The sequence below is a fragment of the Rhinoraja longicauda genome, chromosome 4, assembly GCF_053455715.1.
Source record: "Rhinoraja longicauda isolate Sanriku21f chromosome 4, sRhiLon1.1, whole genome shotgun sequence".
Lineage (NCBI taxonomy): Eukaryota > Metazoa > Chordata > Chondrichthyes > Rajiformes > Arhynchobatidae > Rhinoraja > Rhinoraja longicauda.
The window spans coordinates 13,767,634-13,793,765 of record NC_135956.1 but is presented as its reverse complement, the minus strand read 5'-3'; the positions used below and the strand labels follow the sequence as shown (position 1 = coordinate 13,793,765).

At 41.7% G+C, this 26,132-nt stretch overlaps 1 protein-coding gene across 2 annotated transcripts in view; it reads right to left on the bottom strand.

Annotated features, from left to right (window-relative positions):
- nbn (nibrin) overlaps positions 1-26,132 on the bottom strand; it is a 49,290-nt gene that overhangs the window by 19,343 nt on the left and 3,815 nt on the right. Inside the window, exons 2-7 of one of the 2 annotated variants that reach the window (XM_078397230.1) lie at positions 12,703-12,836; positions 10,752-10,900; positions 9,587-9,746; positions 7,427-7,530; positions 3,709-3,826; positions 1,163-1,350 (exon numbers count right to left, since the gene is read on the bottom strand). In XM_078397230.1, the coding sequence (XP_078253356.1) occupies positions 1,163-1,350; positions 3,709-3,826; positions 7,427-7,530; positions 9,587-9,746; positions 10,752-10,900; positions 12,703-12,836 (853 nt within the window). The remainder of the gene's footprint in view (positions 1-1,162; positions 1,351-3,708; positions 3,827-7,426; positions 7,531-9,586; positions 9,747-10,751; positions 10,901-12,702; positions 12,837-26,132) is intronic. The other variant, XM_078397231.1, reaches the window with a different exon arrangement.

The following is a 26,132-nucleotide window of genomic DNA, read 5'->3' as shown; positions in this document are numbered from 1 at the left end:
CTGTATTTCTGTTCATGAAGTCTTCTGCGGACAGTGGTCATTGACAAATCCACACCTGACTCCTGAAGAGTGTTTCTGATCCGTCAGACAGTTGTTTGGGGATTTTTCTTTATTATAGAGAGAATTCTTTTGTCATCAGCTGTGGAGCTCTTCCTTGGCCTGCCAGTCCCTTTGCAATTAGTAAGCTCACCAGTGCTCTCATTCTTCTTAATGATGTTCCAAACAGTTGATTTTGGTAAGTTTAAGGTTTGGCTGATGTCTCTAACAGTTTTATTCTTGTTTCTCAGTCTTATTATGGCTTCTTTGACTTTCATTGGCACAACTTTGGTCCTCAAGTTGATAAACAGCAATAAAAGTTTCCAAAGGTGATGGAAAGATTTGGTGCTGAGAGCTCTCTTATACCTGCATAAAGGAGGCAATTAAACACACCTGAGCAATTAAAAACACCTGTGAAGCCATGTGTCCTAAATCTCTCTAATGCTTTCATATCTTTCCTTTGTTGCAAAACCAAGGGAAATACTGGTTAATTTTTTATTACTTATTTTTGTTATGGTATTAAAAAAAAATTAAACAAGTTTAATGTAATTATTCACTTAAATCTGTTAACTCTTCTGTTTCTGAATGTCCTTCATATTTAAAAAAAACTATGCAAATCCTTCACAGCATTGACAAGTGTCAGTTAGTGGTTGCGTTTTGCTGGCTTTCAAAGCTTTTGGTGGCTATTTGAGTACAGGGCTTCACTACCAAAGGCTTGCAGCTGCTTTGGCATCTGGTAGGCTTTGTGCTAGTAAGGTGGACCCTGAACTTCAGATCAGACACGAAAAGACATGGTGAGATCTCAATTGGTGGGAAGGCCCCAGGCAGATCTGGCCTTTAAACTTGATTTAAACTCATGCTCCTGTAATGCTAGTCGACTACCAATACAGGCAAAGAATGAATGAATATTAATGTAATATGCCTAACATAGACTTTTCCCCAGAAAATAGTGTAATAAGGATATCTAAATTATTCAAACAAATCTCAATGTACAGAACAATATAGCACAGGTAGACCGTTCATCCCACAATGTCACTGTTGAATATGATGATGGGTTAAACTGAATTAATACCCCTGTTAATATAAATAATTGACTTATATTCTGCATAAAAAATACATTTCATACCGTTGCAAGGTTCTCATGACTGACTCAATCCATTTTTCTGTTGCATTTGACAGGTTCTGAGAATCTGACGCACCAACATCAACGACACAACTCCCTGCTGCTTCAATGGACAAAATATTTGAGCCACTACTCTCCAGAACTTTAGCTTCTCCTCCACCAAATATTATTGCAGGGCTCAGCCTCTTGTACTGCAAGACAAGTTACACGTTTAGTTAACGATAATCAGAAATATATGAAGTAGTAACAAATGTTTATCAGGTGTGCTAATTAAGTGAATAATCTAGTAACCCGAATGAAGCAATCGAGCCAAGTGCAAATGGGAATTTTCAATTTAAATACCCGGGACCAACAGATCAATCAAGTAGAACAAAGCTCTTTCCAATGACAAGTGGAGCCGATAGGGGTTGTCTTTTCTCACTGCTACCATTGGGCAGGAGGCACAGAAGTCTCACTACCAGGTCCAGGAACAGATAATTTCTTACAATAATCTGGATCTTCAATCAACCTACATAACACTATTCTTGTTAAAGTAACACAATATCTTGCACTACCACATAAGTGTTTCTTTCTAAAGATGTTTTTGCACTAACATTTTTTTTTGCAGTCTCTTATTAGTTTAGTTTAACTTAGGGATACAGCCCAGAAACAGGCCCTTCGGCCCAATGAATCTGCACTGACTCGTGATCCCTGCACACTAACACTATCCTACACTTACTAGGGACAATTTATAATTATATCAAGCCAATTAACTACAAGCCTGTAAGTCTTTTGGGTGTGGGAGGAAACCAGAGATCTCGGAGAAAACCCAAGCAGGTCACGGGGAGAACGTACAAATTCCGTACAGACAAGCACCTATTGTCAGGCCTCTGGCGCTGTTAAGCAGCAACTCTACTGCTGCAACACCATGCCGCCTTTTAGAGATTTTGTGTACATTTTTATCTTTTAGAGATTTTTTGTGCATTATGTATAATTTATGATGAGTGTTTTTGTTTGTTTGTCTGAGTCCACGTGCCTATCATTGCACCTTACCTCAGTGTACTTGCACATATGATAATAAACTCAACCTGCCTTGAAATTGCAGTAGTCAATTGTACAGGCCCCAGGCACACTGGCCCTAGTATACCCGCAGGTATTTGTTTTAATTCAGGGAAGAGGGAAAATTATATTTGGTAATTTATTGATGCTTTGTTATATAAACTTAAGTTCATCAAGCACATTTGCAAAGACAAGAATGTGGCTTTACCGATTTACTAGTTTTGTGATGTGCAAATATTAATCACATGAATAAGAACATTGAAAATTTAAATCAATAGCAAAGGTAGCCCTTCATTCAATGTTCAAGTGCCCTTCTCCACCCAGAACACAGGAAGCTACCATGAAGAATTTATTTCTAATTACTATCAAACACTTTTATGGATGAGAACCCAAATGAATTATGTGAATCTTTTATGACATTGAACAGACAGCCAAAAGTTGATCTTAGCATTGGGTATTAAAAAACGCAGCAGTGGGGATGGCACAGTGGCGCAGCGGTAGAGTTACTGCCTTAGCACCAGAGACCTGGGTTCGACCCTGACTACAGGCTGTCTGTACAGAGTTTGTACGTTCTCCCCGTGACCGTGTGGGTTTGCCCCCAGGTGCTCCGGTTTCCTCCCACGTTCCAAAGACGTACAGATTTGTAGATGAATTTGCATTGGTAAAATTGTAAATTGTCCCTAGTATGTTGGATAGAACTAGTGTATGGGGTGATCACTGGTCGTTCTGGATTAGGTGGGCCAAAGAGCCTGTTTCTACGCTGCATCCCTAAAATCTAAAGTATAAAAGTCTAGAATAGCGCAACTGCAGTCATTTAGTTATCATGGAGTGATTGGATATATTTAAGTGGCTCAAGGGTTGCTTCAGGTGACTGGATAAACCCAAGGATATGCTGCAATCCTCTCTGGAGGATGATGAAGATAGCTGTCATCTGCTGTGCTTTTAAGACTGAGTGTGTTTTGTTTTTCATTTGCCATGGGTATCACATATTATGGAGCTAACTACATGTATAGAACCGAGGTACACGACCTAACCAAATGTTGGAGCACACCTCAGGGAGAATGGTTGAGAACTCTCAGGATTACACATATAAAACACTGTTTGTCAGGCAAGGATAATGCTTCTGATGGGATCCACACGTCTCCACATGAAAACTATACTGGGGACTTTATTGATTCTTACATTTCTGTTTGGTCCATTGAGACCCTGTAGAAATTTCTATGTAAGATGTTGTCAGAAAGTTGTGCGTAGACTAAAATATTGGTAAATATTCCCGATTATGCTATGCTGTTTAAAGATTGCTTTAAACAGTGTATAATTCTCCACCCCATTACAATGGAAGCTTCACATTGATATCGTTTATCTGTTTCTATTTGTGTCATTTCCTTTGGGCATAATTCATATGCTGAAGTTGATAACTAGGTCAAATGTTTTACGAAATGATTAGTTGAAGGTCACTTCCAAATCCAATACCATTCTGGATTACTTTCTCTTCTAAAAGTCGTCATTACCTGTTTTGCATTTAAAAAGAAAAATGTTTTGCCACTAAAAGTCGATTTTCGTTCAGGTTTCACTGTAATATCCAGCTCTCCAGGCTTAATACTAGGTTCATCAATAGGAGGGGAATAACTGCAGAAAATGAAAATTAAATAGGATTTTACACAGTTCCGATTGAAAATAATTAAGAGCTTGTTTATCAACAGAAGATATTTCAAGAGTTCAAGTTCAAGAGTCTTTGTTACATGTACCAGGCAGGCCTGGAACAATAAAATTCTTATTTGCTGCAGCCTTACAGACACAGTAAATGCAATAATAAACATTTATTTTATTTTATAGCGCTTTTCCAAATGCTCAAAGACGCTTTACAAAAACAGTCAAGACAAAAAAACAAACAAACGAACTGTCCTGCACACCAAATAAATAATCAGATGTTCTAGGTGAATCAGACTATGATCGCGTAAGCCAATGTATGTAGTGCAACTTTGGTGGTACAAAGTCCATAGTTCTTAACTGAAGAAGTGATAAGAGGGCTTTCTAATGTTGTACTTTATCCTGGCACAGATCAATTTTACAACATGCACCAGTGTGCAACTCCCAGTTATATCAGCGTTCAGCATCTCATGTTGCCACTTGCAAGAAATTGAACCGATTACTATTTTCCTGTTCCTTCTCTCCAGAGATGCTGCCTGTCCTGCTGAGTTACTCCAGCTTTTTGTGTCTATCTTCAATTTAAACCAGCATCTGCAGTTCCTCCCTACACTATTTGAACATTTGTTGCTTTTAATTATAGACTTTAGAGATACAGTGCAGAAATATGACCTTCAGCCCATCATGTCCATGCCAACCACCGACACTAGCACTATCCTAGACATGAGGGACAATTTACAATTTTTACCAAAACCAATTAACCTACAAACCTGTATGTCTTTGGAGTGTGGGAGGAAACTGGAACACTCGGAAAAAACCCACATGGTCCCAGGGAGAACAATAGACAATAGACAATAGGTGCAGGAGTAGGCCATTCAGCCCTTCGAGCCAGCACCGCCATTCAATGCGATCAAGGCTGATCACTCTCAATCAGTACCCCGTTCCTGTCTTCTCCCCATACCCCCCCACTCCGCTATCCTTAAGAGCTCTATCCAGCTCTCTCTTGAAAGCATCCAACGAACTGGCCTCCACTGCCTTCTGAGGCAGAGAATTCCAAACCTTCACCACTCTCTGACTGAAAAAGTTCTTCCTCATCTCTGTTCTAAATGGCCTACCCCTTATTCTTAAACTGTGGCCCCTTGTTCTGGACTCCCCCAACATTGGGAACATGTTTCCTGCCTCTAATGTGTCCAATCCCCTAATTATCTTATATGTTTCAATAAGATCCCTCCTCATCTTTCTAAATTCCAGTGTATACAAGCCCAATCGCTCCAGCCTTTCAACATACGTTCAAACTCCGTACAGATGACACCCACAGTCAGGATCGAACCCGGGACCCTGGCGCTGTAAGGGAGCAACTCTACCTCTGCACCACCATGCCACCCCAATCGGTTAGCTATCAAAAACTAGTTCAAATTCTCACCAGTCAAAACAGTGTCTTGAGAAACCTCAAAGAGGGGAGCAGCACAAATTATGGGTACAGAATACAATGTGACAGGAGTAACCAAAGAATCAAATGTAAACGAGTTGTAACAGTGGATACTTTAAGGGTGAAAAGGTTCCCATGTCAGAATTCTGGCCATAAAGGTTTTCTCATTAACTTGGGCCAGAGTGTGAATTTCACCAGGGGAAGGGTGGGGAAGACTCTTTGCTGATGTTTCATCCATTCTCAGAGTGTGTGGCTTGTTGATGAAGGAGCCTGTTGCATCAGTGACAAAGTGAGATCAGCTTGCCTGAAGATAGATTATCATTTGAATTTTCAGAGCTCAGTATCTGTCTCTGGATATTGATACCTGTGCAAACATTTTTATCTGCTTTGGCTATGCAAGAGTAATTCTTCATTTCAAAGTGTTCTTCACTGTAAAGCATTAGAAAATATTCCTCTTTCTCTTTTCTTCATTTGCCTTGCCTTGATCTGTGGAATATGGTCATCCATTGTTTTTCTAATGAAGCTTATAATGCATGTTCAGATTGCAGCTTTTGAATGAACTGATTGAAAGATACAGCATGGAAACAGACCCTCCGGCCCACCAAGCCCACGCCGACCATTGATAATCCGTTCACTACTTCTATGTTATTCCATTTTTGCATCCAAGCCCTTCACACTTAGGGCAATTTACAGAGGCCGATTAACTTACGTCTTTGAGATGTGGGAGGAAACCAGAGCATCTGGAGGAAATCAACTCGGTCACAGGGAAAATGTGTAAACCCCACACAGGCAGCGCCCTGAGGTTGGGATTGAACCCAGGTTTCTACCAGCCGTGCTTCTGAGCTTTCCTTGTCTGCAGAGGTGACATACCAGTTGATGTCACTATAACTTACTTAGTCATAACCTGCTTTATAATCCCATACCTCTTCTCATCTATGAATTTAAAAGAGAGTTAGATAGAGTTCTAGCAGCTAGCGGAATCAAGGGATATGGGGAGAAGGCAGGCACAGGTTACTGATTGTGGATGATCAGCTATGATCACAATGAATGGTGGTGCTGGCTTGAAGGGCCAAATGGCCTCCTCCTGCACCTATTTTCTATGTTTCTATTTTCCACTTTGTTTTTGGTGTCAACTTGTTTATTTTTGGGATCAGTGACATATATTATCTGAACAATGTTATTTATTCTTTAGGAAGTTTGGTTAAGGAAGCTCATTTCATGGTCTTTTATAAATATTATGACAACTGAAATCCTTTTGAAATATTGTAACCACACACCATGTTTAATAGGTGGTAAAACATACTGTAAAATCAGGAATTTAAAATATAAGATGCAATTTGAATATTTTTCTTTTCATAATCATAATCATAATTTATTAGCCAAGTATGTTTTGCAACATACGAGGAATTCAGTTTGCCATACATTCATACCAAAAAAGCAACAAGATACACAACTACATAAAAATTTGACAAAACCATCCACCACAGCAGCTCCTCCACATTCCCCACTGTGATGGAAGGCAATAAAGTCTTATCTTCTTTCCTCCTTTTCTCCCGCGGTTGGGGGAGTCGAACCATCCGCAGTCGGGGCGATTGAAGCTACCTCAGCCGGCGATCGAAGACCCCACATCGGGGCGATCGAAGCTCCTGCGGCTTGGAGCTCCCGAAGCCGGTCCCTAACCAGGAACCGCGAGCTCCACGATGTTAAAGTTCGCAGGCTCCCACGGTTGGAGCGCCGAGGTCCCAGCAACAGGCCGCCAGCTCCACGATGTTAGGCCGCAGTGCAGACGGAGATACTACACGGAAAAAGTTGCATCTCCGTCGAGGAAAGAGATAAAAAAGGTTTCTCCCACCACCCTCCACATAACTAAAGATAAACTAAAACAGACATTTTACAACAAACTAAAAACACAAAGGAAAAAGACGAGACTGATCATTGGCAAGGCAGCCATCGTTTGGCGCCCCCTGGTGGTTCAAGTTTATAATTTAACAATTTCATTGAGAGTACAGTAATAAGAATCAAAGGACCACTGTGCATATTTTCTTTTGTTCTCGGTTTCCCAATGTTTTACCATTATTTCAAATGGTTGGCACCTTTTGTAGATAAATGCATATGTTTTTGAATGTTTAAGGAGATTGATACATTCAACTTACCTATCTGGATTGGGAATTTGTCTTCTATTTCGGATTATTTCAATAAGATCGACAAAGAATTCTGGTTTTACTATCGGTCGACAACAGATCATTGCGCATATAGTCTTAAAAAGCAAACATAAGAATTATTATGAAGAATAGCACTCAATTGTTAAACCAATATTGTCATATACAGAACCTAATACACTTCCTGGACAAATACAAATGTACAATAATTTGTCCAAGAAATGGAAAAGGTACCTATTTCTTTCTGATATGTATTTGATACATAATTAATGAAGTCTTGATTAGTCCACACAATTTAAATAAACCTTTTGAAAATTGAATCAGTTCAAATTATATATTTGTAATAAACTAGAGAAATATGGCCATTTAGAAAATGCAATTATCCCTTCTGATGCCACAAAAATTACATTTGACTGTCTAAATATCTTTCATAAATATTTCTAAAGATCACTAGTAATGATCTCAAAACAAAATTTGGCACTGAACTAAACAGAGAGAAACTTGATCAAAGTTAGTGTTAGTGTCTTAAAAGTGGAGGAAGAGGCAGGGAGGTAAAAAGGTTTGGAGAACTCCAAACCTGGGGCCTAAGTAGGTCTCACTGCTTAGAATATGGAAGAGAGAAAAATTGAGGATCTGCAAGAGCCCAGACTTAGATAAGTACATAGGTTCACGTGGTTGTAGGGCTGTAGAAGGCGACCAAAAAGAAAAACTTTGGAGTGATTTGAAAGCATTGTCACAAGATCAAAGTATCTCAGGTACCAATAAAATACTGTGAATTAGTTTTCAATGAAAATCTATTTGGGACATCTAAAAATAATCAATCCAGATACAATGGCCGAATTTCTCCATCAATATGCAACTGTATTTTAAAGCATACACTGCTCTGGGTTTTGATTGTTCTTCCAAATAAATAGTGGAAGTGTTGGAGCATGTCGAGTCCTTCTGAGTCCTCCGTTTAATCCTGACTTCCAAAACTGGCTGTGTGGAGTTTGCCCATTCTCCAGGTGATCATGCACATTTTCTCCAGATGTTCTAGTTTCAGCCCACACCCAATCCAGTAGCTTCCAAGGTCAGTAACAGACAAGTACGCATGTGAGCGATATAATCTGGAGGAAGATTTACAGTGCATGAGATCTGGATTTGATCCTGACCTCGGATGCTGTCTGTACGGAGTTTGTATGTTCTTCCCGTGACCACGTGGGTTTTCTCCGGGTGTTCTGGTTTCCTCCCACTCCACAAAGACGTACAAGTTTGTAGGTTAATTGGCGTTGGTAAAATTGTAAATTGTTCCTAGTGTGTAGGATAGTGCTGGTGTGCAGGATGATCGCTTGACTGCGAGGACAGAAGGGCCTGTTTCCGCGCTGTATCTCAAAAGTCTTAAGTTGTTGGAAATATGGGCAGAATAAAATGGGATTAGTATATGATTTGAGTAACTGGGTGCTGGATAATCTGCATAGACCTGTTGGACCTCTTTCCATGCTATTTTATTATATGCCTCTAAACTTTTCAAGTTATGTCTAGAAAGTACTCCCAAATAAAATTCATCAGGGGATGTACTAAAAGCAAGGCAAAATGTTATGCTTTAGGCCACACCAGGCATTTACAAAATATTTTTGGAAGATTTGGAATTCTTAATAGAGAAAGGGTATTGATAGAAACTACTCAGTGCTTTCAAAATCTAAGCATTTCTTCTTTTAAAAATTAGGATATCAGGCTTTAGCCATTAAGGGCCAAGATGATACATTTCATTTAAAGGGTCTTAAATTGTTAGAATTTTCAACCTAAGAGTACTGTGGATATTCATTCTGTGCATTGAAAGATAAGAATGATAATGGTTTTGGAACCTGACCCCAAGATCATAGGGATTTTACAATACCATGACTTTCACGTACATGGAACATCATGATAACATCAATGTTGCAGGCTTGAGAGTAACTTGAACTACTCCTGCCAATGTGCAGAAGATTTAAGTAAATAAATACTTGGAAATTACAAGTATCTGATTCAGTTGGTGCTGCTTCCAATTAACAACAGATGTAAAGAATTGTTATTACAGTTGAGGTAATTATGCATCGTATAATTTAACATTTTGTTGACATCTCCCACAAAACTTGGAAGAGTGAGTAACATTTTACTTTATTCAATTCCACTGACCTTCACTGTAATCTTCACCGATGACATAACGAGATGAGTGCTATCCTTTGTCCAATTCTTGGTAATATGACCTCCAAGTCGTTGAATAGAATGGTTTAATGCAATTTTAACTGGCCCCTCCAAGCAGGAAGAACTAATGATCAGGGGTTCATATTCTACCCTGAAGATTAGAAAATACCAATAGAAGTATTCACATAGGACATTTTAGTGCACATTCAAATCACGTCTAATTGGAAAGATCCTGCACTGAAGACATCACATAGCTGCAGTGAGGGAATAGTGCAGCTGAGGAGCTGCTTCAGATAAGAAAGGGATCTGAGAGCAGATGACCAGTGAGCTCAAGAGATTCACCAAAGTATATATATTTTGGTGTAGAAAAGAACTGCAGATGCTAGTCAGGCAGCATCTCTGGAGAAAAAGAAGTGATGTTTCGGGTCGGAACCCTTCCTCAGTCTTCTTCACCCCCAAAAGTCTGAAGAAGGATTCTGATCCGAAACATCACTTTTTTTTCTCCAGAGATGCTGCCTGACTTGCTAAGTTACTCCTGCATTTTGTGTATATATTTTGGTGGTTTTGGTGCCAATCTTGGTGAACTCCATCTTCAATCATTGGAATGGGACAATGGGACAGGCACCTCGCCTTTTACGCGTGTTTGATTTATGCATTTTTAAAAATAACAGGCTTTTTCCTTTAATAGCAAAGCTTGATCTACGCACTAGATACAAAATGCTGGAGTAACTGAGCGGGTCAGGCAGCATCTCTGGGAAAAAAGAATAGGCGGCATTTCGACTCGGAACCCTTCTTCAGACCGATTTACGTACAGGTACTTTCGAAATAACATGCTCAAATTTACTGCTGACAGTGCAGTCACGTGATGTTAAATTTACGCATTTTTGAATTATGCACCACATTTCAACAATGCAATTCCCGTGTAAAACATGAGGTGCATGTATATGCAAACAAACAGATAAAATAAAAAATTTAAAAATGAGAGCATAAACATTTACCAGCAGCAATATGATTTTATGTTTAAATTATCTCATGTGACATGTAACTATTCCATGGTCACTATAGCAGGATTCTTAATCGAACAGGGGACACTTAATTCAAATGTTAATTTGCGATCATTTAAAAAATATTTTCATCCAAAACAGAAATTGGCTACCTGAATTTGCTGTCAAAAACGCCGAATGTGACCACATCGTCTGACCTCAAGATCCTTGGGCTATCATTTTGTAATCGCACCTCGTTTACAAAAGTCCCATATTTTGAAGTATCTTTTAATGTCAGTACCGAGGTATTGGCCATGTTGCTCTATAAAGAAAACGTAAACAAAATCAGAACACAAAATATTCATTGTTAAGACTTCATTTTGCTAAGAATAAACAATTATTAAGTTATAAACTAAACTATGTCTACATTTTCATTGAATGTAAATCACAAGTGCAATTCACGTATTCAATGTAATCTGATGCATTCATGAGGTGATACTTTTATATTACATGAAGTAACTTTTACTGAATGTCTCTAATCTCTGTATTATAAAAAATAGATTAATTCCTATTGTTGAACAGTAGACACTTTGTGCTGAGGTTTTCCTAATCTCATGCCATGAAATTCTGCCGCTGCGCCCTCATAATGTGTACTGACGTCGTGCCACTCTTATTCATGTTTTAACCAATATTGCTACATATACAGCAGATGCCAAAATAAAGCGCTGCAATTGGGGTAAAAAGGTCAAGGCAATATTAGTACATACTTGTTGCACTTATTAACTTTGAGCAATGTGGAATGATGTACCTTCAATCTGACATTTTTTAAGCCATGCATAAGAACCAAAAACAAAATGCCCAATCCATCTCAATGTAGTAGCCTGTGGTCACCAGGTAGCTAACAAACATAAACTTTAGTTCCAACTGTTTGAATCAGGGATTGTTTGACTAACACATCAATGTAATTGGCACTTCCGAATTTATTCACTCTATCATTGATGCACATCTAACCTGCATATCTTTGGGATGTGGGAGGAAACTGGAGTACTGTAGGAAACCCAGGCAGTCATAGGGAGAACATGTAAACGCCCCTTGAATAGCATCAGAGATTCAGATTGAACCCGGCTGTCTGGCTGTGACGCAGGAGCTCTACCAGCAGCGCTACTAGGCTGTCTTTTTCTTATTCTTTGTGTTTGCATAATAGCAACCGGCTATTGCTATGCCAAGACCAGCATGTACTTGCACTTTTTTTCACTCTCACAGTGGTTCTGGGTTTAATCTTCTATAGGGAGGGTGAATACCAGGTGGTTTGCAAGGTCTGACATAGTATAAATGGTCCATGTTCATTGAACAAGAATTCATTGTCTTGTTGTCTTGGCTCCCAAGCTCACCTAGAACTGTTGCACTGTATGCTGAGAACTATATTCTGCACTCAGTATTTTTCCTTTCACTCTACCTTTTGTACTTTACTTTAGAGGTACTGCACGCAAACACGCCCTTAGGCCTACTGAGTCCGCGCTGGCTAACGATCACCCCATAGACCAACACCATCCTACACACTAGAGAAAATTTACAATTTAAGTGAAGCAAATTAACCTACAAACCTGTACGTTTTTGGAGTGTGGGGGGAAACCAGAGCACCCAGAGGAACCCACACAGTCACAGGGAGAATGTATAAATTCCGTACAGACAGCACCCGTCGTCAGCATCAAACCTGGGTCTCTGGTGCTGCCATTGTACCATCCAAGTACTTGAGTTTAGCTTAATTGTATTTATGTATAGTATTATCTAATACGATTGAATAGCATGCAAAACAAAGCTTTTCACTATACCTCAATGCATGTGACAATAGCAAACCTATTCCTATTCCATTCATTGTTGATAGAAACTAAGTGACATGTTAATATGTCTCCAAATCAAACCCGCAAAACTGACAATAACTAAAATGACAGTGATAACTAAAATGACAGTGATAACTAAAATGACAGTGATAACTAAAATGACAGTGATAACTAAAATGACAGTGATAATGAAATGCAACCCGAATGACAAGTTAAGGTTCTAATATAAGAAAAGTAATACCGCCGAATTCTTCAGAAGAAAAATTGACATGTGATTGATTACCAGATTTGCCTCAGGGTGAACAACCGAAAGCTGAGCATGAGAGCGACTGATGGACTGATCTTCCTGGAGAAGGATTAAACAATTTTTTCGTCCAACAATGTAATTCACACCAACCAATAAATAGTAAGGTCCCTCTGTAACAGAAGAAAAAGATGGTGGAATTTAAATTTATAATTTTTTTCCCAACTGGTTTGAGTTGAAAGACAGGCTTAATAATAACGCTAGCTACAGCAGTGTCATATAGCATGGAAATAGGTCCTTCAGCCCTACTTGTCCACACCGACCAACATGTACCATCTACAGTAGTCCCACCTGCCTGCGATGGGCCAATGTCTCTCTAAACCTGTCCTTTCAATTTACCTGTCGTTCTATACACCCACCCCTTTTGTGTGAAAAGGTTTCCCCTCAGATTCCTATTAAATCTTTCCCCCTTCACTTTAAACCTATATTCTCTGGTTCTTGATTCCCCTATCAATAGACAATAGACAATAGGTGCAGGAGGAGGCCATTCTGCCCTTCGAGCCAGCACCGCCATTCAATGTGATCATGGCTGATCATTCTCAATCAGTACCCCGTTCCTGCCTTCTCCCCATACCCCCTGACTCAGCTATCCTTAAGAGCTCTATCCAGCTCTCTCTTGAATGCATTCAGAGAATTGGCCTCCACTGCCTTCTGAGGCAGAGAATTCCACAGATTCACAACTCTCTGACTGAAAAAGTTTTTCCTCATCTCAGTTCTAAATGGCCTACCCCTTATTCTTAAACTGTGGCCCCTTGTTCTGGACTCCCCCAACATTGGGAACATGTTTCCTGCCTCTAACGTGTCCAACCCCTTAATAATCTTATACGTTTCGATAAGATCTCCTCTCATCCTTCTAAATTCCAGTGTATACAAGCCTAGTCGCTCCAGTCTTTCAACATATGATAGTCCCGCCATTCCGGGAATTAACCTAGTAAACCTACGCTGCACGCCCTCAATAGCAAGAATATCCTTCCTCAAATTTGGAGACCAAAACTGCACACAGTACTCCAGGTGCGGTCTCACTAGGGCCCTGTACAACTGCAGAAGGACCTCTTTGCTCCTATACTCAACTCCTCTTGTTATGAAGGCCAACATTCCATTGGCTTTCTTCACTGCCTGCTGTACCTGCATGCTTCCTTTCAGTGACTGATGCACTAGGACACCCAGATCTCGTTGTACGTCCCCTGTTCCTAACTTGACACCATTCAGATAATACTCTGCCTTCCTATTCTTACCACCAAAGTGGATAACCTCACACTTATCCACATTAAACTGCATCTGCCATGCATCCGCCCACTCACACAACCTGTCCAAGTCACCCTGCAACCTCATAGCATCTTCCTCACAGTTCACACTACCACCCAGCTTTGTATCATCTGCAAATTTGCTAATGGTATATTGTAAATAGCTGCGGTCCCAGCACCGAGCCTTGCGGTACCCCACTAGTTACTGCCTGCCATTCTGAAAGGGACCCATTTATCCCCACTCTTTGCTTTCTGTCTGTCAACCAATTTTCTATCCATGTCAGTACCCTACCTCCAATACCATGTGCTCTAATTTTGCCCACTAATCTCCTATGTGGAACCTTGTCAAAGGCTTTCTGAAAGTCAAGGGACACCACATCCACCGGCTCTCCCTTGTCAATTTTCCTGGTTACATCCTCAAAGAATTCCAGAAGATTAGTCAAGCATGATTTCCCCTTCGTAAATCCATGCTGACTTGGAACAATCCTGTTACTACTATCCAAATGCTCCGCAATTTCGTCTTTTATAATTGACTCCAGCATCTTCCCCACCACTGATGTCAGACTAACTGGTCTAGAATTTCCCGTTTTCTCTCTCCCTCCTTTCTTAAAAAGTGGGACAACATTAGCTACCCTCCAATCCACAGGAACTGATCCTGAATCTATAGAACATTGGAAAATGATCACCAATGCGTCCACAATTTCTACTCTGGGATGCAGACCATCAGGCCCTGGGGATTTATCAGCCTTCAGTTCCATCAGTCTACCCAACACCATTTCCTGCCTAATGTGGATTTCCTTCAGTTCCTCCGTCACCCTAGGATCTCTGGCCAATAGAACATCTGGGAGATTGCTTGTATCTTCCTTAGTGAAGACAGATCCAACAGGTTCAACTCGTCTGCCATTTCCTTGTTTCCTATAATAAATTCCCCCGCTTCTGTCTTCAAGGGACCCACATTTGCCTTGACTATTTTTTTCCTCTTTACATACCTAAAAAAGCTTTTACTATCCTCCTTTATATTATTGGCTAGTTTACCCTCGTACCTCATCTTTTCTCCCCGTATCCTAGGCAAGAGAAACCCAACCTATTCCACTCATGATTTTATATAACCATATAACCATATAACAACTACAGCACGGAAACAGGCCCATTCGGCCCTACCAGTCCACGCTGACCACTCTCTCTGACCTAGTCTCATCTACCTGCTCTCAGACCATAACCCTCTAATCCCCTCTTATCCATATACCTATCCAATTTACTCTTAAATAATAAAATCGAGCCTGCCTCCACCACTTCCACCGGAAGCCCATTCCATACAGCCACCACCCTCTGAGTAAAGAAGTTACCCCTCATGTTACCCCTAAACTTTTGTCCCTCAATTCTGAAGCTATGTCCCCTTGTTGGAATCTTCCCCACTCTCAAAGGGAAAAGCCTACCCACGTCAACTCTGTCCGTCCCTCTTAAAATTTAAAAAACCTCTATCAAGTCCCCCCTCAACATTCTACGCTCCAAAGAATAAAGACCCAACCTGTTCAACCTCTCTCTGTAGCTTAAGTGCTGAAACCCAGGCAACATTCTAGTAAATCTCCTCTGTACCCTCTCCATTTTGTCGACATCCTTCCTATAATTTGGCGACCAGAACTGCACACCATACTCCAGATTCGGCCTCACCAATGCCCTGTACAATTTTAACATTACATCCTAACTTCTATATTCGATGCTCTGATTTATAAAGGCAAGTATACCAAACGCCTTCTTCACCACCCTATCCACATGAGATTCCACCTTCAGGGAACAATGCAGTTATTCCCAGATCCCTCTGTTCCACTGCATTCCTCAATTCCCTACCATTTACCCTGTACGTCCTATTTTGATTTGTCCTACCAAAATGCAGCACCTCACACTTATCAGCATTAAACTCCATCTGCCATCTTTCAGCCCACCCTTCCAAAAGGCCCAAGTCTCTCTGTAGACTTTGAAACTCTACTTCATCATTAACTACACCACCTATCTTAGTATCATCTGCATATTTACTAATCCAATTTGCCACACCATCATCCAGATCATTAATGTAAATGACAAACAACAGTGGACCCAACACAGATCCTTGGGGTACTCCACTAGACACTGGCCTCCAACCTGACATACAATTGTCAACCATTACCTTCTGGTATCTCCCATTCAGCCATTGTTGAATCCATCTTGCAACCTCACTATTAATACCCAACGATTTAACCTTCTTAATCAACCTTCCATGTGGAACCTTGTCAAATGCCTTACTGAAGTCCATATAGACAACATCCACAGCCTTGCCCTTATCAATTTCCCTGGTAACCTCTTCAAAAAATTCAAGAAGATTAGTCAAACATGACCTTCCAGGCACAAATCCATGTTGACTGTTTCTAATCAGGCCTTGTTTATCCAAATAATTATATATATTGTCCCTAAGTATCTTTTCCATTAATTTTCCCACCACAGATGTCAAACTAACAGGTCTATAATTGCTAGGTTTACTTTTAGAACCTTTTTTAAACAAAGGCACAACATGCGCAATGCGCCAATCTTCCGGCACCATCCCCGTTTCTAATGACGTTTGAAATATTTCCGTTATAGCCCCTGCTATTTCTGCACTAACTTCCCTCAATGTCCTAGGGAATATCCTATCAGGACCTGGAGACTTATCCACTTTTATATTTTTCAAAAGTGTCCGTACCTCCTCTTCTTTAATCCTCATAATTTCCATCACTACTCTACTTGTTTCGCTTACCTCACATAATTCAATATCCTTCTCCTCGGTGAATACTGATGAAAATAAATTGTTTAATATCTCCCCCATTTCTTCCGGCTCAGCACATAGCTGTCCACTCTGACTCTCTAATGATCAGGATTATACATAGTAAATATTCAGAAATTATCTAGATTATTGGTTATACATTTACATGAAATGTATTCAAAAGAATCACAAGATATTTCCCACAATATGTTCTGCCAACTCCGTGACATGGTTCCCATCTACATATCATACTCTGAAAAGCCACCGGACACAAAGTAGGGGATTATAAAGATTACAGATATCTTTGATAAAACTGAACACATCCCAAATATTAAAATAAATGTTGGTTTGTCAATTAATATCAAGAAATCTTTAAAAAGTGAACCCCTACATCAAAGGGAGGGAACAAAGGAGGACCCGGCGGGGGGGGGGGGGGGGGGGGGGGAGGTTAGAGTGAGGAGTGGGGGAGAACAAAGGGGGACCTGGTGCAGTTACTTTGTAAGCACCCTTTATGGGCGACTATTTGCATATCTTGGGAATGCAAGCAAAGAATTTCAATGTGACTTGTCAGATGTGACAATAAAGTATTCATTCATCATTCATTCAAATCATAATTCTTCAAGATCTTGGAACACCCAACAGTGTTCTTGTGTAATAACTATAGTACTGTCGGAAAACATGCAATTTACACAACGCAGAAATAACCAGTTTGTTTTGGTGACCTTAAAAAATATTGGCCTGGACAAGCAAATGCCTTGATCATTTGTGAAATAGTTAATGCCGTAAATTCCTTGTTGACAATCAAACATGACCTCAGTTTACTATCTTATCTTAAAGAACATCTGTCAATGCACCACTTCCGCAGCAGTGGACTAGATTTTTAACCAAGAATAACCCCATACATTTTTATGCTTGTTAATTACAATTTTATTATTTTGATTAAGATGCAACTGAGCTTAAATAGAGTCATAGAGTCATACAGCCTGGAAACTGGCCCTTCGGCCCAATTTACCCACAACGACCAACATGTCCCATGTCCCAGCTACACTAGTTCCACCTGCCAGTGTTTAGCCCATATCCCTCCAAACCTGTCCTATCCATGTACCTGTCTGTTTCTTAAACATTGCAACAGTCCCTGCCTCAACTACCTCCCGTAACATACTCCCACCCCCTTTGTGTGAAAAAGTTACCCCTCAGATTCCTATTAAATCATTTTCCCTTCACCTTAAACCTGTGTCCTTTGGTCCTCGATTCACCTATTCTGGGTAAGAGACTCTGTGCGTCTACCCGATCTATTCCTCTCATGATTTTATACACCTCTATAAGATCAAAAGTATAAGTAGTAAATGTTCAGAAATTATCTAGATTAGTTATACATAAGTGTTTACAAGAAATGTATTCAAAATAATCACAAGATATTTCCTACAACATGTTCTGCCAACTCCATGACATGGTTCCCTTCTACAAATCATACTCAAAGGCCACCAGGCACCAAGTAATGGATTATAAAGATTACTGATAGCTTTAACCTATTCAGTGCCACCCCTGAGGATACTCGGGTCAGACTATGCAAGTGAAGAAAATCTTGGCAGTGAACAGGTTAATAAAACCTAATACATCCCAAAAATTAAAATAAATGTTGGTTTGGCAATGGCAATTGATGTCAAGAAATTTTAAAAAGTGGTCCCCCACATTAAAGTTTCATTTTTCACGATCTTCCAACACCTAATCAAGTGTACTTGTGTAATAACTAAAGTACTGTAGGAAAACATGCTATTTACATAACGCAGAAACAACCAGTTGTTTTGGTAATCTTGAAAAATATTGGCTTGGACACGTAAATGCCTTGATTGTCTGTGAAATAATTCATGCCATAAATTCCTTATTGAAAATCAAGCATGGCTTCAGTTTACTATCTTAGCTTTGCCTGTCAATGCACCACTCCTGCAGCAATGCACTCTCAATTATTAACCATGAATGATCCCATACATTTTTAAATTTTTTTTTTAATGTATTTCCGTTCTTTGCACCAAATACTTAATTATAATGTTATTATTTTTATTAAGATGCAACTGAGCTTACATAGTCATAAAGTCATGGTGGCATATACATTGTGGAAGCAGGCCCTTCAGCCAAACTAGCCCACACCAACCAACATCTACATTAGTCCCACCTGCCTGTGCTTGGCCGATATCCCTCCAAACCTGTCCTAATTGTTTCTTAAGCGCTGTAATAGCCCTTGCCTCAACTACCTCCTCCTCCATACACCCGCCACCCTTTGTGTGAAAAGGTTACCTCTCAGATTCCGATTACATCTTTTCCCCTTCATCTTAAACCTATGTCCTCCGGTCCTCAATTCACCTACTCTGGGCAAGAGATATTTTATATACCTCTTTTAGATTGATGGCAAGAGCAAAGTATAGAGGACAGAAGGAACTGCCCAAGATACAAAGCATACCACCTCATCTGTGAAACACGGTGGTGGGGTGTTATGGCTCGGGCATGTATGGCTGCTGAAGGTACTGGCTCACTTATCTTCATTGATCATACAACTGCTGATGGTGGTAGCATAATGAATTCTGAAGTGTATGGACACATCCTATCTGCTCAAGTTCAAACAAATGCCTCAAAACACTTTGGCCAGTGGTTCATTCTACAGCAAAACAATGATCACAAACATACTGTTAAAGCAATAAAGTGGCTTTTCAAAGCTAAAAAATTGTCAATTCTTAAGTCAATCACCCAATCTGAACCCAATTGAGCATGCCTTTTATATGCGGAAGAGAAAACTAAGGGGTAGCCCCCAAAACAAGCATAAACTAAAGATCGCTGCAATACAGGCCTGGCAGAGCACCACCAGAGAAGACACCCAGCAACTGCTGAAGTCCATGAACCGCAGACTTCAAGCAGCCATTGCATGCAAAAGATATGCAACAAAATATTAAACATGACTACTTTCATTTACATGACATTGCTGTATCCCTAACATTATGGTGCCCTGAAATGGGGGGGGACTATAAACACTGCTGTAATTTCTACATGGTGAAACCAAAATGTATAAAAATGGCCTTTATTAAAATCTGACAATGTGCACTTTAACCACGTGATTTTTTCTATTACAAATCTCAAATTGTGGAGTAGAGGCAAATAAATAAATGATGGGTCTTTTTCCCAAACATTATGGAGGACACTGTATATTCACAGCACAAATAAATATACTTCCGTATGAAAGAACTGCAGATGCTGGTTTAAATCGAAGATGGACAGTCTCGATTTGAATCAATTGGCTCCTTCTGCCAGAGCTGTTAAAAGTGGTGCCCAAATGTTCCACCTTCATTCACGCATTCAGTTATGAACGATGCAAAGGCCGGCCAGTACAGAAAGTGAATCAAAATTGATCAGTAGGAGTGGCTGTTACAATCCCTGAAATTTTGCACTACAATTGACTTGCATGATGTTTTTCTTGGGGATAACCACTGATGTCAGAGGTCCTGGAGGTTTTTTCCCAGGTGGGATCAGGCAACTAAATCATCCTACCACAACCAGAGAGCAGTGCTGAACCACTACCTGAGTTACTCCAGCATTTTATGTCCAGCTTCGATTTAAACCAGTATCTAGAGTTCTTTCCTACATATTATTGGAAAAGGTCTTCACAGCCGACCCCTCATCCTCTCTGCCTATTGAGAGGATGGCGTACTGCAAAAGGAGAATTGTGGATGCATCCCAGACCACCACACAAACCAACCTCCCTTCCATTGACTTAATTCACACCTCACGCTGCCACGGCAAGGCCAGCAGCATAATCAAGGACAAGTTGCACCCTGGCCACTCCCTCTTCTCCCCTCGGGCAAAAGGGAAAGAAGTGTGAAAACGCACACCTCCAGATTCAGAGACAGTTTCTTCCTATTATTCACAAAATGCTGGAGTAACTCAGCAGGTCGGGCAGCATCTTGGGAGAGAAGGAATGGGTGACGTTTCGGGTCGAGACCCTTCTTCAGACTGATGTCAGGGGGGCGGGACAAAGGAAGGATATAGGTGGAGACAGGAAGGTAGAGGGAGATCTGGGAAGGAGGAGGGGAAGGGAGGGACAGAGGAGCTATCTAAAGTTGGAGAAGTTTACTTCATACACTTCACCTCCAATTTCCATCCTGCCCTTAAATATACCTGGAGTATCTCTGACATCTCCCTCCCGTTTCTGGACCTCACCATCTCCATCACAGGAGACAGACTAGTGACGGACATTTACTATAAACCCACTGACTCGCACAGCTATCTGGACTACACTTCTTCCCACCCGGTCCCCTGCAAAAAGTCTATCCCCTACTCCCAATTCCTCCGTCTACGACGCATCTGCGCCCGGGATGAGGTGTTTCACACTAGGGCTTCCGAGATGTCCTCGTTCTTCAGAAAACGGGGCTTCCCCTCCTCCATTATAGATGAGGCTCTCACTAGGGTCTCTTCTACATCCCGCAGCTCCGCTCTTGCTCCCCCTCCCCCCTCTCGCAACAAGGACAGAATCCCCCTCGTTCTCACCTTCCACCCCACCAGCCAGCAGATCCAACATATCATCCACCAACATTTCCGTCACCTACAACGGGACCCCACCACTGGCCATATCTTCCCATCCCCTCCCCTCTCTGCGTTCCGCAGAGACCGTTCCTCCGTAACTCCCTGGTCCACTCGTCCCTTCCTACCCAAACCACCCCAACCCCGGGCACTTTCCCCTGCAACCGCACGAGATACAACACCTGTCCCTTTACCTCCCCCCTCAACTCCATCCAAGGACCCAAACAGTCTTTCCAGGTGAGACAAAGGTTCACCTGCACCTCCTCCAACCTCATCTATTGCATCCGCTGCTCTAGATGTCAACTCATTTACATCGGCGAAACCAAGCGCAGGCTCGGCAATCGCTTCGCTGAACACCTGCGCTCGGTCCGCATTAACAAAACTGATCTCCCGGTGGCCGAGCACTTTAACTCCCCCTCCCATTCCCAGTCTGACCTTTCTGTCATGGGCCTCCTCCAGTGCCATAGTGAGGCCCACCGGAAATTGGAGGAACAGCACCTCATATTTCGCCTGGGCAGTTTGCAGCCCGGTGGTATGAACGTCGACTTCTCCAACTTTAGATAGCTCCTCTGTCCCTCCCTTCCCCTCCTCCTTCCCAGATCTCCCTCCATCTTCCTGTCTCCACCTATATCCTTCCTTTGTCCCACCCCCCTGAAGAAGGGTCTCGACCCGAAACGTCACCCATTCCTTCTCTCCCGAGATGCTGCCCGACCTGCTGAGTTACTCCAGCATTTTGTGAATAAATCGATTTGTACCAGCATCTGCAGTTATTTTCTTATAGTTTCTTCCTAGTTGTTAACAGGCAACTGAATCATCACACCAACAGCTAGACAGCTGTCCTGAACTACTATCTACCTCATTGGTGACCCTCAGATTTTGATCGGACTTTACTGGCTTTACTTTGCACTAAATGTTATTCCTTATCATGTATGTGGCAAGGCATCAGGGATATCACTGATTACAAGAGCAACCCTGCCTGCCCCCACAGTGATGTCACACTGGCAAACGAGCTCAACACCTTCTTTGCTCGCTTTGAAACCGGCAATATGTGGAAAATTTCCAGCCTCAAAGAATGAACAGGTTTTCACGCTGAGCTTACATGATGTACATTGCGCGCTGCAGAGGATCAATCCACGCAAGGCTGCAGACCCGGACGGAGTCCCAGGACGGGTACTTAAGGACTGTGCTGACCAGCTTGCTGAGGTATTTACAAGGATCTTCAATCTGTCTCTATCTCTGGCAACAGTCGCGAAGTGCCTGAAGTCAGCCACCATAGTACCGGTGCCGAAAAAAGCAAACATCTGCAATCTGAACGACTACCGTCCGGTTGCCCTCACACCAATAGTAATGAAGTGCTTTGAAAGGTTGGTCTTCTCCCACGTCAAAGCCATCATCCCTGCCTCATTGGACCCACATCAGTTCGCTTACAGAGCAAATAGATCCACAGAGGACGCCATCTCTCTGGCTCTTCATACCGTCCTCTCACCTGGAGAGACAGGGCACATACGTGAGGATGCTATTTATAGACTATAGCTCTGCCTTCAATCCTGTCATCCCCACTAAGTTCACCTCCAAACTCCACCAGCTAGGCCTCAGCTTGTCTATATGCAACTGGATCCTGAATTTCCTGGGAGCGCCCTCAGGCAATGAAAATGGGCCTCCACCTGTCCTCCACTACCACTCTGAATACTGGCACACCGCAGGGTTGTGTATTGAGCCCCATCCTCTTCTCCCTCTTCACACATGACTGTGTTCCTGCATTCGCCACCAACACCACCGTCAAATTTGCAGATGACACAACGGTGATCGGGCTGATCTCCAACGGCGATGAATCAGCCTACAGAGCGGAGGTGCAGAACCCGGCGAGCTGGTGCTCAGAGAGCAACCTGTTCCTAAACACAACTAAGACCAAGGAGCTAATTATCAACTTTAGAAGGTCACAGAATAAGGAATACACTCCAGTCTTCATCAACGGGGACAGAGTGGTGAGAGTGATCTGCTTCAGGTTTCTGGGCACACATATTTCAGAGGACCTCACATGGTCCACCAAACACCGCTCAAGAAAGCACAGCAACGGCTGATTTTCCTGAGAACGCTGAAAAAGGCCGGTCTGCCCTGTTGTAGTCTGTGGCCTATTAGAAAAAACAGGCAGACAACCGAATTTGTTTAACCTCTTTATTCTACTCACCCAGGTGAGAGAGAGTCTAGAAACCGAAGCGTTTAGAAACGCTTAGGAAGCTAGTGTAGTCTCTCTCACCGAATGCTAACAATTACACATATTTATACCCGAAATACATGTGTCAGTACATTTCCTGTTGCTACCTTATATGGCAAGTTTTACAATGTCCTATAAATCTTTGTGTCTTTCGGGACCTCCGTGTCCGTTGTGTCCATCGTGACCTCTTCTTTCTTGGGAACAAAGGGCAGTCCATATGGCAAGTTGTTCTTCTTAACACTTCAAAGGATGGCTAACCATCAAAGCCTTAAAGCCAGTTGCCCATATCAAAGGATACCCTTAGCCATAAACAGGATGTCCTGGCAACATAATCGAGCTGGAGCTTTTACACCTTTTTTACACCCTTGCAATAAAACCCACGTGGCTACGCTGAATTTGAGCCCTTACATCGCCTCTTTGATTATACTATAATCAGTCTTTTAAAGTGGTTGATTGACAAATATTTGGCATATACATGGACCGAAGCAATAACAGATTAACAAAATCACAACAATTAACGCAATGATACTGCCATAATGGAGAATCGGCCCCCACAAATATCCTAAACCAAACCAATCCCACCCTGAAGCATTAATTCGATCTTGGGCTAAATCTGCCCCTATTTTCTTAGTCAAGTCAAGTCAATTTTATTTGTATAACACATCTAAAAACAACCCACATTGACCAAAGCGCTGTACATCAGTTCAGGTACTAAGAAGAAACATACAATGGCACACAAACATAACAGCACATACATAAACAGTTCACAGCACCCCCTCAGAGGGCTCAAACGCTAAATGCTCTTTCTATAACCTCCTTCACATGCCCCGCGATATTGGTGATATTAGTGGATACATCTGGTACAAATGTACAACATTCTTGCCCTAACATAGCACAGGTACCCCCTCTCTTGGCTAGCAGGAAATCTAGAGCCATACGATTCTGGAGAGCGACAAGACGCAGGGCCATCATTTCAGTTGTTAACTGGCCTATTTGTTCCTGAGTCTCGTACAGTCCATCAGCGGTCTAATTTGCTAATTGTTCCAGGGCACTAGCTAAGTTTCAAATTTCAGTTCCCGCCTGAGCGGTTCCCCATCTCGGGAATATTAGCCACCAAAACCCCTCAAACTCCGATACAGCTCGATTAGAGCTCCACTCTGGATGCTGTAGAGGATGATTTATGATTTGTAAAGGTGGGATCACAAAAGCTAGATAACAGCACCCAGTCCAGGTCTCATAAGATCCCTGATCATACCGTGGCGAAAGTCCTGGTAACCAGACATATGCTCAGCTCCCACATTTTAAGTAAGTCCCATTAAGAGGTCTTGGGGGAACTGCAGTACTGATATGGGTGCATGTGCTGAATCCCACAGACAGACCAACTTCATTTGGTCTAGATCCCATTCTACAGAAACAAGTTGTATTTATTGGTGTTTCTGGAGAGTCATGAGGAGAATTAACTTGTATCCGGGGCCAATTCTCCTGTGTTTGATTAAGATAGGGTCTCAAGGACCACCCATTAAAACATTGAAATCCACAGTCATCTGATTGGTTGTCATAATCCGTACACCAATTATTGGAGCCCGGGCTCTGTGAGTGATTCAAAAAGAACCGGGCAGACCTGGTGTACTAAAGCACCAGCTCACCCTCCGAGCAAATGGTTATCGCTCTCAATACTAGGCAGTAAATAAGTCAATAGTAAAGCGTGCACGGAATAGGAGTAAGGAAAGGTGTTATCCATAAAATAGTTCACCATGACGTTGCTACGCCTGATTAAAAGCTTTGTCAACTTGTAACATGAATTTAAAAATACCTGGACTGAAAGACAAAAACAAAATTCTCATGTAACCTCCAATTTTTCCCAGTCTATTCTTCCCCTCATCTCCTCTCGTAGGGACGACTGATGTATTCGTCTAGATCGACCCTGATACGGCTGCTGCTTCTTACATGGAAAACTAAATTCATCTGTCAGGCATTGGAAATTAAACTGGCACAAAGCATGTCCACAGGGTACAACCCAATAGGCTTGGTCTCTCAATTGTTTAGCTCTGGTCTTATTAAACCATTAAACTATCCTGAGCAGGGTCCTATTCCTTCTGCCTTCCAGGGTATTGTGCCTTTGTCTCCTCTGCACATCATCTGATCGTCTTTACATAAATGTCATGGAGTAAATACAGATTGACCACAATACCATATAATTCTTGAGTGCACTTCCCCTAATAGCAGGAGTAACAATAGCAAAATAGCAGCATCAATAGCAAAATCAATCCATCAGCTAAACACATCAACAATAACTAAGCAATACTTATAACTATGTACACGTGGCAATTCAATAAAATCAATTTGTAAACCCCAATGTATTTTGGGGTGATACCATGTAGCATTTATTACATCCAACATTCCCCTCTTACCAGCATAGGTAAGAGAGTGCACATAATACAACAAAACAGGTAAAAGCGCGTTAGGGACACAAACTTTGCCAGAGGCAGTAACCCAAAGCAAGTCAGATTCGCAAGGGGAACACCCATCCTGGCTCCACTGGTGTCTCTCAGCCTCGGGGGCGTCCCCCTGAAGCTGGCAGAATTCCGAAACACTGGGCATAGCGGTAGTT